Raw genomic sequence first — 15,866 nt, 5'->3', positions numbered from 1 at the left:
GAGAGAGAGAGAGAGAGAGAGAGAGAGAATTGGGGTGGGGATACTATAGACACTACAAGGAAGTGTAGACTTCCTGAGAGAGGTTAGCTGAAATTTCTTAGAAGCAGCTGGGTATATGACTTTTGTAGGTTTTGAACTGTAGGTATGTTTAAAAGATTAAACTGTTTTGGTGTATTTTTATCTAATGGTAAATGAAGGCATGTAAAGTGATTTATGAGGTGTACTGTGGGGGTCTACAGATAAGGTGTGCTGATTATATAAAAGTGCAGGACAAGAAAGGTCAGGAATTTTTGCAACACATAGGTCATAGGCAGTAAGACATCTTGAGTGTTACCATGATTCATAATCGTGGTAAGATTTCCTCAGGGAAACTTGTATTTGTTTGTGGTTACTAAGAGGTTGTGACGTGTTTTTGACTGTAAACATGTTTCATAATCTTGTTCATGAAATTTTTCTTGGCAAAGGGAGTATCATGTCCTTTGCTGGTGTTGTCAGAAGCCATGAGACTCAGTCCGCTAGGAATGTACACAAGATCCAGGGGATGATGGCTCTCTTCCTTTCTCATGGCCCCGTATTTGTTCTTGGTTTTCCTTCTTTCCTTAGTAGGGCTTCTCACCTATTCTTTATCTTCCCCTGGTATTCCAATCATGGTCATATTAAATTTTCTTACCTTTTTATTTATTTATTTTTAACCCCTTTATCTGTACTTTAAATTTGTCTACTTTCTTACTTACGTGTGTGTGTGTGTGCCATGTGTGTTCAAGTGCCCACAGAGGCCAGAAGAATATTTTCAGATACTCCTGGACCTGGAACTTTGGTGGTTGTGAGTTGCCCAATGTGAGCACTGGGAACGCTCTTTGGACACCTCTCTCAGCCCACTATGAGTACCCCATACCCGGGAGTGGCTGCTGCTGCTGCTGCTGCTCCTTATGATCTCTTCTAGGGCTCTAATTGTCTTGTCGACTGTACTCAATCTGCTGTTAAACCATCCACTAAGTTCCTAATTTTTATTATTATATATATTAGAAATACTGTTTTTCAATTTGAGATTTCGTATTTGGTTATTTGAAAAATAAAATGAGGAGCCAAATAGATGGCTCAGCATGACCTGGATTTAATCCTTAGAATACAGGAAAAGGTGAAGAGAACTGAACCTTCAAAGTTGTCCTCTGACCTACATGAAGTGCTCACACAGTGATGATAAGTTAAAAAAAAAAAAAACCTTTTACAATACTACCTGTTACTTATAAAATAATCTGGAATCCCTATTGACCTTAGTTTCAGTTATGTGTGGTATCATCTGCAGAAGCAACTTCATTTATGTGTATTTGATTGTATTTGCTTGTGTGCTAGACTATATTTGAAAAATTCTTTGTAGAAATACAAGACCAGTGGTGGCACACACCTTCAATCCCAGCACGTTGGAGGCCGAGGTAGGCAGATCTTTGAGTTCAAGGTCAACCTGGTCTACAGAGGGAGTTCTAGGATAGCCAGGTCTACACTGAGAAACCCTGTCTTGGAAAAAAAAAAGCATAATAAGGAAGGCAGGCAGGAAGGAAGGAAGGCAGGCAGGTAGATGAGTATGTGACCAAGATGGGGTTGCCATCCTTAGAGGAGATTTTCGCCAGCTTTGCTAGCCAGATGCCAAAATCACTAACAATATGGGGTTCTTTAGTCTATTTTAGATATCAGGATCTTTGTGGAACACACAGATGACCAAATAGTTGGCTTAATTCTGCTTTTTCCTTAGTTCCAAAGTGAAGGCATTTTGGGATCCAATCAAGACATGGCCTAATTTACTCCACTTTGCTAGCATAGTGGTTCTCTACCTTCCTAATGCGGGGACCCTTTTAGTACAGTTCCTCATGTTGTGGTGACCCCAACCAAAAAAGTATTTTCATTGTACTTCATAACTGTAATTTTACTACTGTTATGAATTGTAATGTAAAATCTCTGTTTCCTTATGGTTTTAGGTTACCCCTGTGAAAGGGTCGTTCTATTGCCAAAGGAGTCACAACCCACAGGTTGAGAACCACAGTGTTAGCGGGTCCTATTTTCAACTTCTCTTAAAAAATACTTTCAGGTTCAGTCTCAATGTACCAGAAAATAGAGTTTCCAAATCCCCTTGGCACACACATTGTCAGATCTCAAGTGCAGCATCCAGTCCACAACTCCTCCTTAGGAGTTTATCATGCTGCTAGGCAGAGAGCATCACTGAATGCAAGGCTTCTCCTCCAGGTGCTAACCGGTAATTCTTTACTACCTTGGTTTATGGTGCCTTCAATCTTTCTTTTCTTTTCTTTCTTTCTTTCTTTCTTTCTTTCTTTCTTTCTTTCTTTCTTTCTTCTTTCCTTCCTTCCTTCCTTCCTTCCTTCCTTCCTTCCTTCCTTCCTTCCTTCTTTTTTTTAAATTTATTTAAGTTAAATGTATTTTTTAACTGATACATAAAAACATAAGATCCTGAACAGGGCTAATATGCCTCAGTTATGTATACGTGTTATTTTAAATCAGGCTAAGTGTACCTATTTCTGCAAACATTAATCATTGCTTTTTTGGTAAAAGCTTTCAAAATCTTCTTTTAGATATTGGTGTTGATAGTCACCTAACATTACAGCAGCTAAACAGAGCTGCTGGCTTCCAGATAATGTAACTTAGTGCCTACCAATCTACCCTGTTCCCATCTTCCTTTCTCTCCACTCTGTTCACCCTCTCATAACCTGCAATTCACTATTGACCTCTCGAGTTGCACTGTTTGAGGATCATACAAGTGAGATCATGTGGACTTGTGTGTCTGTGCCTGGCTTCCTCCGCTGTTCCATCTGTGTTTTTATTTTTGTTAATGACTGACTGGTATTCCACTGTGTATATGTGCCACATTTTAAAACCCATTCATCTGTTAAATGAAGCTAGTAAAAACTAATCAGTCCGGCTTTTCTGGTTGCTCTCCATGGGAGTGTTGGTCTGTGACAAAAGTAACCTACGTATTATTAAGCATAACCATTCTTTTTGTTAAAATTGTTATAGTTTGTAATTCTTATTAGATATTGGATCTACTTAAGAAATCAGATACTTCCTTAAGATGAACCTTAAGGAAATGACACAGCAAATTCTAATCTTTTGTTCTAGCTCGAGATGCCGACGAACGAGAGAAGTGGATCCATGCCTTAGAAGAAACCATTCTTCGACACACTCTTCAGCTTCAAGTAAGAGGCTTTGCATGGTGTTTGGAGAGTTTGTCTATGGCTTTCTTTTGGGGAGAATGGTTGTTTTTGAAAAAAAAAAACTGCTATAATACAATGAGAACTCTTCATTTCTGAGTTGATTATTCTTAACTTTTAATGTTGCATAGAAAAGTTACAAGCATTTATTTTTTTCTACTTTCTGTAGAGCAAAATACAGATTTTTTAAAATCAGGAATGAAGTTAGTATAAGGCAATTTGAATGTGAAATGATATTTTAAAATGTGCCAGATACATATTTAAGTATTTTGTATCAATATTGGGCTATCGATAAAACCAAATTGTAGGCATACTAATTGATAAATGCTGAGAAGTTGACCTCATTTTCTTGTTAATAGAATTTGGTTATTACCACATACACCTGGTTAATACTAATTAGGATAAAGATGAAAGAAAACTCAGTATAAATGGGTCAAGAGAAGAGAAACAAAGCTGGCTGAGATCTGAAGTCTATACTCAGAGTCCCGTTCCATCCCTGGATTTTGTTGGCTCATAATTATTGGGACTTATTTCACTGCCTCAGTGGTAGTGAGACTGGTTGCAGCAGTTTCCAGCCTTGTATTGTAGGAAGTCTAGGTCCATAGTCAGTAAGATGAGCAGGTCAGTGGCTGAGTGGCAGAGTAGCAGAGTGGTGACAGCATTCAGGAGACTGAGCCAGGAGGATCCCTGAGAGCAAGGTCAGCCTGGGCTGCAGTCTGAGATCCTGTCTTTAAAAAAGAAAAAAAAAAAACTGATTATGGTCATGAGCCTAATCCTAACCAGTCAGAACTTTTGGGTCATATTCCAGCCTGGAACTGAGATGTGCTAGAAAACAAAACACCTTGTTAATAGTGGGTAGTAGATGTCGCCACCCTATCCCTGCCCTAGTAGCTTCAGAACAGGAAGTAAAACAGGGTCAGTGACAGATGCAGCTCACACCTCTTCTAGCATAGAGAAAATGCTTGCTTACACCTCGCCTCTGAATGTCCATGTGTGGCAGACAGAGGAGTTTGTTTTATGTTTTTTTTAGTCTTGAATTGTAGACAACTGGTGCCTTGTGACCCCCTTCTATTTTGTCTGATCCAGAAATTGCTTGATTTGGTAAGGTTTACCTCAGGTCTTCTCACATGGCGAGGCTTAGAAAACAGTGTCTGGTGTGGTTATTAAGGGAGGGGAACAGTGAAGATGGAGTTGAAAAGGCTTGTAGATTACCCTGATGTATGCTTTTTAAAGCAGCTTCAAGATTGCCATCAAGTTCTTTTTTTTAAATTTAGGTAGTTCCATAAATAAAATATAGCATATTTTGGACAGACGTGTGGTCCAATTAGAAGGTAACTGTTTTACATTTAATTGCATTGAATGTGTCAGATGCAGTTTCCCCCTAACTGGCTAAAGTGACTTGCAGGTGTCTGATGTGTCTTCAGCCTGCCCTTAGAGGCCTCTGCTGTGGGGCCATGAAACCCATCAAGTGCTCTTACTCACTTCTTTCCCTTAACATTCTTTATAGCTTTCTGGTCTCTACATTCTTCTGAGTGATGTTCTTGTTCTCTCTCCCTCTTTATCTCTTCCCTTCTCTTCCGTCTCCCCTATCCGCCTCTAATGCCATTTGCCTTTTTTTGTAGCTTAGCTCAGAGCTGACCTCTTTGGTAGCGCATACAAGTACAGACCCTCATCCTTCAAGCTGAAGGACCTCCCTTTGGATGCCACAGTCACTGCACAGTTCCTAAGTACTTTTGGTGGGGTGGTGGTGGCAGGATCTTGCTGTGTAGCCCATGTTGGCCTGGAACTCAAAATCCTCTGCCTTTCTCTCCTGAGTTCTGTGCCTTCTCTATCTTCAAAGCACACAAAACTCCCATTACTAGGTAACTGCTTCCAATCAGGTACCAATGTGGATCCAATTATAGAATCAGAATTAGAGTTTGGTAAAAAAGAGAGCTTACATGTTTTGGGAACAACAGGAAGGAAAAGATATTTTTGAAATATTCTAGGCTTTGACCACTTTGGCATTTTAAGAAAACATGTAATATGAATGTTCTTAGTAAATAGAGGCCAGGATGTTTAGAACTATGAAGCTGTGTGTTTATTTGAGTGGGCAGTACTGCCTTCTCAGAGAGAGTGGAGTGTGGTGAAGAGCCTCACTCTGGAGTTGGGTGTCCGATTTGTAGTCCAGTGCAGTGATTAGCATTTACTCATTAGCCTTGACCTATCTGACTGACAATATCTCCTCCTTAGCACCATTGTGGTAGTTACAAGAGTCGAGTATAGACTCCAGTTGTACCTCCCTGTTGGAAGAGCTGCACAGAAGTCAGCTGCCATCCCTTCTCCTGTGCTTGGTGGTTCATTAGAGCTCACCAAGTGTTAGTGATGGGAAGGAATTGCTGAGGTGATACATAAACAGTTGAAGTTCTTTTCCACCGTTACTTGTTGAGTACATGCAGGCACATAACACATCTGTCAGGAACTAAGAGATTGGCACTTTTGGGAGGGCCTGGGTATAAACAGAGACTGCTCTTTCACTCCCAGTTGCCCAGACCCACATAATCACACAGAAACTATACTAATTACAATACTGCTTGGTCAATGGCTTAGCTAGCTCTTATATCTTAAATTAATCCATTTCTACTAATCTGTGTATCACGACGAGGCTGTGGCTTACTGGGTAAGGTCTGTATCTTTCTCCTTCAGCAGCTACATGGCGTCTGCCTGACTCTGTCTTCTTTCTCCCTGCATTTAGTTTAGTTTTTCCACTTAGCTCTATTCTGCCCTTCCATAGGCCAAAGCAGCTTCTTTATTAACCAATTATAATAAAACATATTCACAGCATACAGAGGGGCATTCCATATCACCTGGGAGTGGAGATTCAGCATTGCTCTGGCCTGCTTATTACATTTACACCACCTCAAATGTCAAGAGTGTTTTCTTCACTCCATTCTCTTCTACTGCTTTACTTCCTCCAAACCTCTCTTCTCTCGCATTGGTCTTTTCATATCCATTTTCCCTGGCCATTTTAGTCTCCTTCCAGTTTTGCTTACCTCATTTCCCAGTGTAGAGCTTGTGGCCCACTTCTTTAACATTGCTTTAGCCAACACCATTAGAATTTCTTGTGCCTGGACAGTTTTTGCTGTGTATTACTCTAGTCTTCATTCCCGAGACTACAACTATCTGTTTTCATTGCTTTTATTGCCCCTTATAACAGAAGCTGTGAGGGCTGACAAGATGACCCAGTGATTAAGAGCACATCCTGTTTTTCCAGAGGACCCAGGTTCAATTCCCAGCACCCACATGGTGGCTGACAACTCTCTGTGAGCTTGTGACTCCAGTTTCAGAGGATCAGATGTCCTCTCTGACCTCTGCAGGCAAAGCACCCAGGATCATAAAATAAATTCAAAATAAGAAGCTACCAAAATGAAATGGCTATATTTATCTAAATTTTAATTGTTTTCCACCTCTAATGAAATATCCATCATGATTAAAAACTTCCCCTTTCTTTCTTAAAATTCCAGGACTCTGTGCTTGCTGGGCAGCACTCCATCAATTGACTTGTATTCCCAGCTCCAGAAGCTTTTAATGACCTTTTGTTCATTGCCAGTTGAATTTCCCACAGTGAGATCTTTTCTTTAGGTCTAGAATCTAATAAAAACCGGTTTTCAGCCAGATGTTGTGGTGCACACACCTTAATCCCAGAGCTTGGGAGGCAGAGGCAGGAGGACCTCTGTGAGTTTGAGATCAGCCTGGTCTACAGAGTGAGTTCTTGTCCTGCGAGGATTACATAGTGAGATCCTGTCTCAAAAACATCAATAGACCCTGTCCCCTCCAAAACAAAAAGACGCAAAAAAAAAAAAAAATCCATGTTCTTCTCTTCACATAAAAAGGTTTTTCTTCTTCAACAGTTCTTGAGACTTTTCTCTGCTTCACATATTCTTTTCCTTCTCAAAGATCAATAACCTTGATTCCTTTGAGACCGAGGCCTCCTTCCTTGACTCTGTGGCTGCCTCTGCCATTTTCGTAACTTGAGCTAAACTCTCTGTAGATGAGTCCCCCTCCTATCTTCATAAAGCTTTCAGTCCCCTCTGCCTTAGGGATCTACTGCCCTGGAATACCCGAGGCAGGGCTACAAAGGTGCCTCCATCCCTTTCTTTCTCAAGCCCTGTTATTAAGCCTCTTTTCTTTGATGATGCCAACCTTGACTTCTGAGGGATAGGAAGCTCAGTCTTGCGGCTGCTTCCCTCCCTGTCTCCCTCCTTCCCTGCCTCCCTCCTTCCCTGCCTCCCTCCCTCCCTCCACTTCAGTGCAGTCACACTCAGCCTAGGCTTTCGCTTTATCTTGGCAGCTCTATTTCTTGTACTATCCCAACCTATATTCCTTAATTTATTTTCTTTTTCATCCTTTAAAAGAACAACTATCATTAATGATCCTGAGGCATTCAAAAATGAGGAGAAAGAAACAACCTCCAGAGCAGTAGTTCTCAGCCTATGGGTCACGACCCCTTTGGGGATTAAAGAACCCTTTCACAGGGGTTGCATATCAGATATTTCATTACGATTCATAAGAGTAGCAAAATTACAGGTATATTGTATTTATTATAGTAAGGGGAATCTCTCCCTCGGCCTCTGCTGTGCTTTCCCCTCTTGTAGCCCCAGAATACTCTGCTGTGTCATCTTAGCAGTGAACATTTGAACATTTGTCTTTGCTAAGAGCGGTGTAGGCTTCAGGTACATCCTCTCTTCTTACTTATACATCCCTCTCAAGTTTGTAAAGCTCATGAGAGAGAAACCCATTTACTGATATACTATGTATGCTCATGGTACACATACAGAAGCACAGCACTAGCCAAGTTTTCATGGGTAGTTTGAGAACTGGGTAAGAAGAAATGCTTTAGATCTAGGTGAACCAGGACTAGGACTTAGGGCTTGCCTAGCTGTGAAATCTATGGTGATACTTAATTGCTTTTCAACCTCAGTTTCTCTCTCTCTCTCTCTCTCTCTCTCTCTCTCTCTCTCTCTCTCTCTCTCTCTCCTTCCTTCCTTTCTTTTTCTTTCTTCCTCCCTCCTTCCCCCTCCCTTTCTTTCTTTTTTTAGGGGACAGGATTTGAGACCTCTCTGTAGGTCTGACTATTCTGGAACTCCCTATATAAATCAGGCTGGCCTTGAATTTACAGAGATCAGCCTGCCACTGCCTCCCAAGTGCTGGGATTAAAGGTGTGCACCATTATGCCTACCTAGCTTTAACCTCAGTTTCTTCATCTTTAAAGTGACTTTAAAACCTCAGCAAAGCAGTTGTGTGATGGCAATTTGGAATCTCTAACCTGCAGTGCTTGCACATAGTCTTCTGTTCCGACTGTCATTTCATCTAAAGCTTTCTTCACCCTTTCTTCATCTTAATTCTAGTCCTTGTTTTTCTGGGTCATCTCTGCTAATTTATGAGCACATTGTAATTAGAGTAGAATGGAGATGGGAAATATAACAGAAATTTCTGTCCATTTAAATCCTGTGAAGCAAAGTTTTCCTGCAGTTATTCTATGTTAACTGTAGGCTCTTCTCTTTTTCCTTTCCTTTCTCTTAGCCTTTCCTATCCTTTTTCACATTTTTTTTATTGTGAATCACTTTATGTAGGCAAATATAGAACAAGATGTAAATGCCTCGGGTTTAAAGTCATTCAGGGAGCTTCCAAATGAAATGCAACACAAAACAGTGGAGTCTAAACTAAGACTCATGTAAGCTCAGCCCAGGGGAGTCTAAACTAAGACTCATGTAAGCTCAGCCCAGTGGCAACCAACACAAAACAGTGGAGTCTAAACTAAGATTCATTTAAGCTCAGCCCAGGGGCAAAGGCCTGTACTTATTTAGTAATGTAAGTTTGTAAAAATGAAATCTAGAAGTTCTTTCAGAATAAAGTGGCCAATGCAGAATCTTCCCTATAAAAATTAGGGCAATCGTATACATCAAATATAATATTAAAAATTGAATGGTACTAAAGACTCATAGAGGAAAAACTGGTCTCTTGTCCTCTGACTTCCCCGTTGTGTACCCTAGACTGTTTTTTTCACCTCCCCCCCCCCAAACACACAGTGTATTGAGGCTGTTACAATACAGTGCCTGGCATTTCATTACCCCAACAGACATTTTTAAGCTCCTAATTGTTATGCTAGTCCCTTGTGATGAGAAGCTGAGGACACAGGAGTGAACAAGACTTTGCACTATTGCAGGCATCGTGGGCCTGTGGAAAGGCTGCTAATTCTAATTCTGAACAGAATATTTCCTTTTGAGAATGTGTTGGTTACAGTTTCCCCTGGTGAAACATGGCAGCTTGATGGTAAGGTAGGTGGTGCATACCTGGCCTACAGTCCTACATAGGAATTGACTGGCTGACTTCAGTTTAAAATTTCTGAAGACTTAGGCTAAAATACTGAGGTTATATAGACTGCTTTTGAAAATCGAGTTGTCTTTTACCTGCTCTGGTCATTTGGCTTCTGTTGCTAGGTCAATGCCTAGAGAAATTGGTTTGGCTTAAAATACAACACACACCAAGTATTTTAGAGTAGTTTTAGGTTCAAAGCAAAAAACAAAAAAAACAAAAAACAAAAAACCCAACCCTCCCTCCCCCAAAAAACCGGAAGTTCAATGATTTCCTATTTATCTTAGCCCTGTTCCACATATGCATAGCTTCCCCTATTATCAGTATTTCCCACCCAGATGGTACATTTGTTACTCAATTTCTAGTGACACATCTTTACCTAACACATAGGTTTTGTTTTTTTGTTGAGTTTTTTGAGGCAAGGTCTCATGTAGCTGAGGTTGGCCTCCAACTCACCCTTTAGCCAAAGATGATCTTCTTGAGTTCAATGCCTAAGTGTTGTTATATGTAACATTTGGAACTATCTGGCCTTTTGGGATAGTCTTCTAATATTTAGAAAACTAAACTTGTTTCTTCTTGGTCTGTACATGTGTGCTGGTTAGATTTTCTTGATAGGCTAGAGTCATCTGGGAAAGGGAGCTTTGAGAGACTGCCTGCATTAGCTTGCCTATCCTCTGTGGGGCATTTGGGATTGCTAGTGGATGGGGAGTGGCAGCCACTGTAGTGGTACTGCCCTTGGGCAGGTTGTAATACAGCAAGCTGAGCAAGCACTGGGAGCAAGCAGGAAGTGGAATTTCTCTGTTGGTTTCTGTTTCAAGTCCTCAGGTTGAGTTCCCTGGCTTCCCCCATAATGGCCTGTAACCTGTAAACTAAACAAACCCTTCCCTTCCCACCCTGGTTGCTTCCTGGTCACTGTTTTACCAGTGTTTTATCAGCAAGAAAGTAAAATGCCATAGCATGACTTGAGTCTTTTTACTGAGGAGTAAATCCAGGGCCTACTGGGCAAGCACACATTCACAGAGCAATATTCCCCAAAAGGCCACACCTCCAAAATCCTTCCCAGATAGATCCAACTAGAGAACAAGTGTTCAGATATACTAGCCTTTGGGGGCCATTCTCATCCAAATCACTACATTTTATCACATATGAATTAAGACTCAAAAAGTTATTAAATAACTCAATAAAGTAAAATTATAGCTGTGGTAAATTCCACAAAATGTTACATGGGCTAATGATGACCTAAAATAGGAAGAATTTACATTGTTTGTCTAGAAATGATGGTGAGAAGTAAATTAAGAGTCAAAGGTGTTGTCAAGGAGATAGTGTGAAAAAAACAGCAGTGGTCACAGGGTCCTGAAGTTGAAAGGTCCTTGGCAAATTAAAGAAGCTTGAAAAGGGCCTTTGTGTGGAAGGCAGAAAAATAGGGGGTACAAGTTGAAAATGCAGGTAGGACTATAAAACTGTTGTGTTGAATTAAAACCCTTTTTGCCATGCAAAGCTATAGCAAGTTCCTTGATTAGTAATAGAATGCTATGGAAATAACACTCTGGCTCTTATGTTGAGAGTGAACTAACTGGTAGATTCAGGAAGACTGTAGTAAGAGAATTACTCCAAGAGGGGCCATTATTTGGGATATGAGGAGAGGTGGGATTGAAAGCGCATTTGGAAGTGAGAGTTACAGAACTAGGTTGATAGACTTCAGTATGGGACCAGGGGAGGCAGGCCCCTAGGTTAGACTGCTGCATTTAGAGTGGATGATGGTGGTTCCATTTACTGAGATAGAGATCATGAGAGAACTAATTCTGTGCTTATAAAAGGGGAAGCAGAATGAACTTCGAAACCATTTACATCAGTTAAAAATACCAATGAGTACAGCAGTACAATTTGAGTGTAGCAAGTATTTCTTCAACTGTGTGCCACAAAATTAATAATTGGATGTTTCATAGAACCTTAGAAGGGTTGAGATACCAAGGAAAAATAGAAAAGGAGATTGCTTTCCAGATCGATAAGCCAATCACTGGTGTTTGTGATTTGCTGCGTTTTGGGCCTCTGCCCAGGTGCTCCAAGCCTGAACTTCACAGTTACACTATTTGGATTCTTCAAGTTCTTCACAAACCACCTACACTCCTTACGGTGCTGTCAAAACAGCAAGCCCACGGACGCTCCACCGACAAATAAAAGACACCCAAGCTCTTGTTTACTGGTAGGCTGTAGTGTTTCCTCCTCTCCCACCTTCCTCGAGCGACAGGAACAACTTTCTGGCAAAATCCATCAGTAATCAACATGGAACTTCTGAGCTCAGGAGCTGCCAAAATAAGGTGATGGCGAATTAGCTGGTGAAGCGAGTTTCCCTGGCTCTCATGTCCCCCCAATTTCGCGGTGGGGGGGGTGGTAGGCGGGTGGGAGTCCTGAGCTGCCTGGGCTCCTTGGGCCTTGACGCCTAACGAGGCCAACCGCCAATCGCCAGCCGCTCACCTCCCATGCAGGTGACCCGTGGCCAATCGCCAGGGGCCTCTTTGCCTGGGCCAGCCAATCGGGGCGGCGCCTAGGCCGCGGCGCAGAGGGCGGGGGAGGCGTCCTCCGGCTGCTCTGAGCTGGGGCGCGGGCCGCGGAGGGGCATCCGGGGCGGGGAAGGAGGCCCTCCCCTCCCCTGGGACAGCGGCCGGCTGCGGCGAATGGCTCTCCTGCTGGCCGCTTGCGGAGTGAGTAGACCCCTCGGGTCCCAGAGGCGAGGGGCCGCCTTCCCCAAGCCCACGCCCCCAGGCACCCGTCGGAGGGACCCTCTGCCCTGCTTAGGAAAGATCTCTGTGGAACTTGGTTCTCCTTTCGAAGGTTGACTCACAATGAGCAGTCAGAGCTGAGCTTTCACGTCTAGAGCCTGTCAGTAGAATCTTCACTTGCAGGCCAAGTAGAATTTGGGATGTTGTTGCGTTGTGCTGGTGCCTGGTCCTGTATTTGTGTGTCAATTATGGATGTTGCTGTTTGTGGGTGGGTGAGGAGGTTGTTATTGTTTTTAAGTAGCTACTGGAAATGTTTTGGAAACTTCAGTACAGTTTTATGGGGTTCAGGGAACAACTGTAAGGAAGGTTTTTTAGGTTGTCAGCCTTAGCACAGTTGAGGAAAGTTGCCTGTGATTAATACAGCTGGAAAGCTCCAATCTGGAGAAATTGAGAGTTAGGTTGAAAAAGAACATTTTCTAATTTGAAGACTTGGTTTTCCGTGATCAGATTGTTTTACTTGTTAGCTGTTTTTAAAGAAATTGAATGCCAGATAACTATTTCCAGGTTTCTCACCGGGGACGATGGGAAGGGTCTTAAAGTGGTAGTTGCAGTTTAAAAAGCCTTCCCAGCGACTTAAAAGGGGAACTCTGATGAAGTTACTCATCAGTCATCCTTCAGAACACCCCCGTGCTGGAACAAGTACTAGAGCTCTTTAGTGACCAGTACTAACATTTCTTGTCCTTTACTTTTACTTGGGATTTTTTTTAAATTTTATTTTTGGTGCATCTCTACAAGAGATTACTTAAATAAAAGCCAGATGGTTTTCCCTACTCCAGAGTAGGCATACATCACTAAAAATGGAATTTTAGTTTGAGAATTTAAACAAGAAACACTCTTTTTAAGTTGGGTGTTTCCTGAGTACCCTGAGTTTGGTTTGGACAGGGATGACATTGTATTTGAAGCATGTCTCAGTAAATAAGAGACTGAAAACTATTTTGGGCACAGTCAAGTTGAAGATCAGCAAGGAATTTAGTTCAGTGTAGATTCATTTGTTTTCTGTGATCTCACTGTGCTCTGTTTATTGGAAAGCCAGTTGTGTGGTTTGCACTCTTTTGAAAGAGGGTCTTGGTACTTGAACTCTTGACCTTCCTGCAGGGTTACATACATGTACCACCACACCCGTGTTTTGCACTCTTGATTTAGAAAGGTAGTGATGATGACAAAGCAATCCACAGTCATGCATTTATTCTAAAATATTCCAGGATGGCCTCTGGGATGTGTTAACTTCCATCACTAGATGCTGCACAGTGGAGAAGTGACTGATGATTGTAGTGATTCTTACACCACAAGGCAAAGGTTTTATGGGTACTATAATATATATATATATATATATATATATATATATATATATATTGAATTTTTTTAAAAAAAGATTTAGCAGTCACTGCTATTTCTGAAGCTAATCTCCCTCTTTAAATATTTTAATGAGATCTACCATAGGGCCATTTCCATTCACAGCTGTTTCTATCCACCTTACTCTCCGTGTCTAATGCTCTGTCAGCCTTTGTAATATTAATGTCTCTTGGATTTTAATATTAATATCTCTGGATTTGATACTGCTCTGAGACCATCATCTCTCTGCTAGACTTTAGGAAATCTGACCTAGTGTGTGAGCCACACCCATCCTCTTTACTCAAAAAACACACTGACTGAGTCACTGCCACGCTTCTGTCTCTGGTGCCTTTCCTAGCCCAGTTCCTGGCATGCCTTTAAGGCCCTCCACAGTCAGGGCCAGTTCTTCTCACAGTGTCTGAAGCCAGTTGTAGGCGCTCTGCTCCAGGTGTTCCCTGTGAGCGGTTTCTCCTCAGAGCATGTCTGGCCTCAGTTCTTTCTCTTCACACCGTGACCTTCTCTCTTGTTTGATTACCACCCACATTTCAGGTGGTTAAGCTTTGTCTTGGACCTTAGTGCTGAGTACCTAGGCCCCTCCCCTTGCTGCCTAAAGCAAGGCAGTGGATTACTTTGTGTGCCGTCACAGAATTTGTCCATAGCTCTTATGGCTTTGCTAACTGTAAATTTTTGTTCACCTCTCTGACTCTTGTTAGGCCATAATTTGCTGGAAATCAAGGTTTGTGTTAAACTTTTGTCACCAATAGAGTGTCTGGCCATGTAGAGTGGTCTCTTACGGTTCCTTACTCATGAGGTCACATCTGTTACCCTATAAACAAAACAAGTTAACAAGAGAAATCCCCACTGCCCAGTGTGGGTCTGGTTCTTAAGGCTGGCTGTGGGTAAAGGAGTTGTAGCTTCTCCAGCTGCTCGGGAGGAAAGGGGAGCACGAGGAATTCAGAGGCTGTTTCTAAGCCCTTCTGGTGTCCTTCATTTCGGGGGGCAGCATTCACAAGTGCCATATTGGGGTTTGGCTTTCTGAGCCCCAGTAGAACATCGGAGGTGTTTAGCAAATGGGTGAGTTGTATAAACTGACGACACGACCACTTATGGTATGGTTAAGGGAAGGGTTTTTATTGTATATGTAGGGGGAGAATAGCCAGAGGCTTCTGGAACATTGTAGAGCAGAGAGAGAAAGTAGTGGACTGGACATGGCCAGTGGATTGGACCTCGCCATGAGAGGAGCAGGAGCAGAGCAGGGTGTAGAGGAGAGCAAGAGACAAAGACAGAATCAAGAGAGTGCATAGCTGACCTAGCAGGGATGTGAGGAGAAAGAAGCTGAGGGGAGGAAGCCCCTGAGCTGGAGGAAGTTTAGGGTGTGTGCGTGTGGAAAAAGCTAGGATGTTAGCATGGACCCTGGTGTGTATAACAGTTACTTGTGATACCGAGGAAGTCTAGAAGCGAGCATGTGTTCGGGTATGCTAATAGGCACCACACACAGCATTTGTCCCTTCTACTGGTATTAGGGGAAATGACTCCTCCTTTGGTAGAAGGAAACTAGCTTCATAAATTCCTGAAGAATGTTGGCTTTTGTCTAACCAGCAGCATTTGGGCAAATGGAGTTTCCTTTGGGCCTGACATAAATGTTCCAAATATGAACCATTATAATAACCTAAACATACAAACCTTTTACTCAGTTGTATTGGAACTAGATTTCCTTTTCCTGTGAATTAAAATATATCTTAGATCACTAGACTGAACTGATTACTTACAAGTATCACAGGGAATTGGAGAAAATGTTTAGAGACAGTGCTGGGGTGGCAGGCAGATTCTGTATCTATGTGACTTCTGTATGACTTCTGATGTTGAAATAATACCAATAGCAATACTAACACAGATTGGTTTCGGTGCACAGTATCATGGGACAAAGCATGTTATTGGCTAGAGCAATCAAGGGAACTTAGGAAGGGGTGAAATTTTAGTTTAATATTGGTTGGGTAATGCTGGGTTCTATTTACTGTTTCGTCCACTATCCTTAAAGAAGCCCTTTGGAAATCCTAATAAGCACCTGGCCATAACGGAGTCAGGACATGTTTTTGACATGAATGAATGGTAATTTTTGTTCTCTCTCTCTCTCTCTCTCTCTCTCTCTCTCTCTCTCTCTCTCTCTGTGTGTGTGTGTGTG

At 42.0% G+C, this 15,866-nt stretch overlaps 1 protein-coding gene across 12 annotated transcripts in view; it reads left to right on the top strand.

Moving 5' to 3' along the window:
- Positions 1-15,866, top strand: part of Osbpl9 (oxysterol binding protein like 9) — a 138,478-nt gene that overhangs the window by 64,715 nt on the left and 57,897 nt on the right. For 10 of the 12 annotated variants that reach the window (XM_005353569.3, XM_026781846.1, XM_005353568.1 and 7 more), the window contains one exon: positions 3,127-3,203. In XM_005353569.3, coding sequence (XP_005353626.1) covers positions 3,127-3,203 — 77 coding nt within the window. Of the gene's footprint in view, positions 1-3,126; positions 3,204-12,182; positions 12,275-15,866 lie in introns of those variants that run through there. The other 2 variants (XM_026781850.1, XM_026781849.1) reach the window with 2 other exon arrangements.

The sequence above is a fragment of the Microtus ochrogaster genome, chromosome 10 (assembly GCF_000317375.1).
Source record: "Microtus ochrogaster isolate Prairie Vole_2 chromosome 10, MicOch1.0, whole genome shotgun sequence".
Lineage (NCBI taxonomy): Eukaryota > Metazoa > Chordata > Mammalia > Rodentia > Cricetidae > Microtus > Microtus ochrogaster.
Note: the sequence above shows the minus strand (reverse complement) of the source record. Positions and strands in the feature narration are given on the sequence as shown.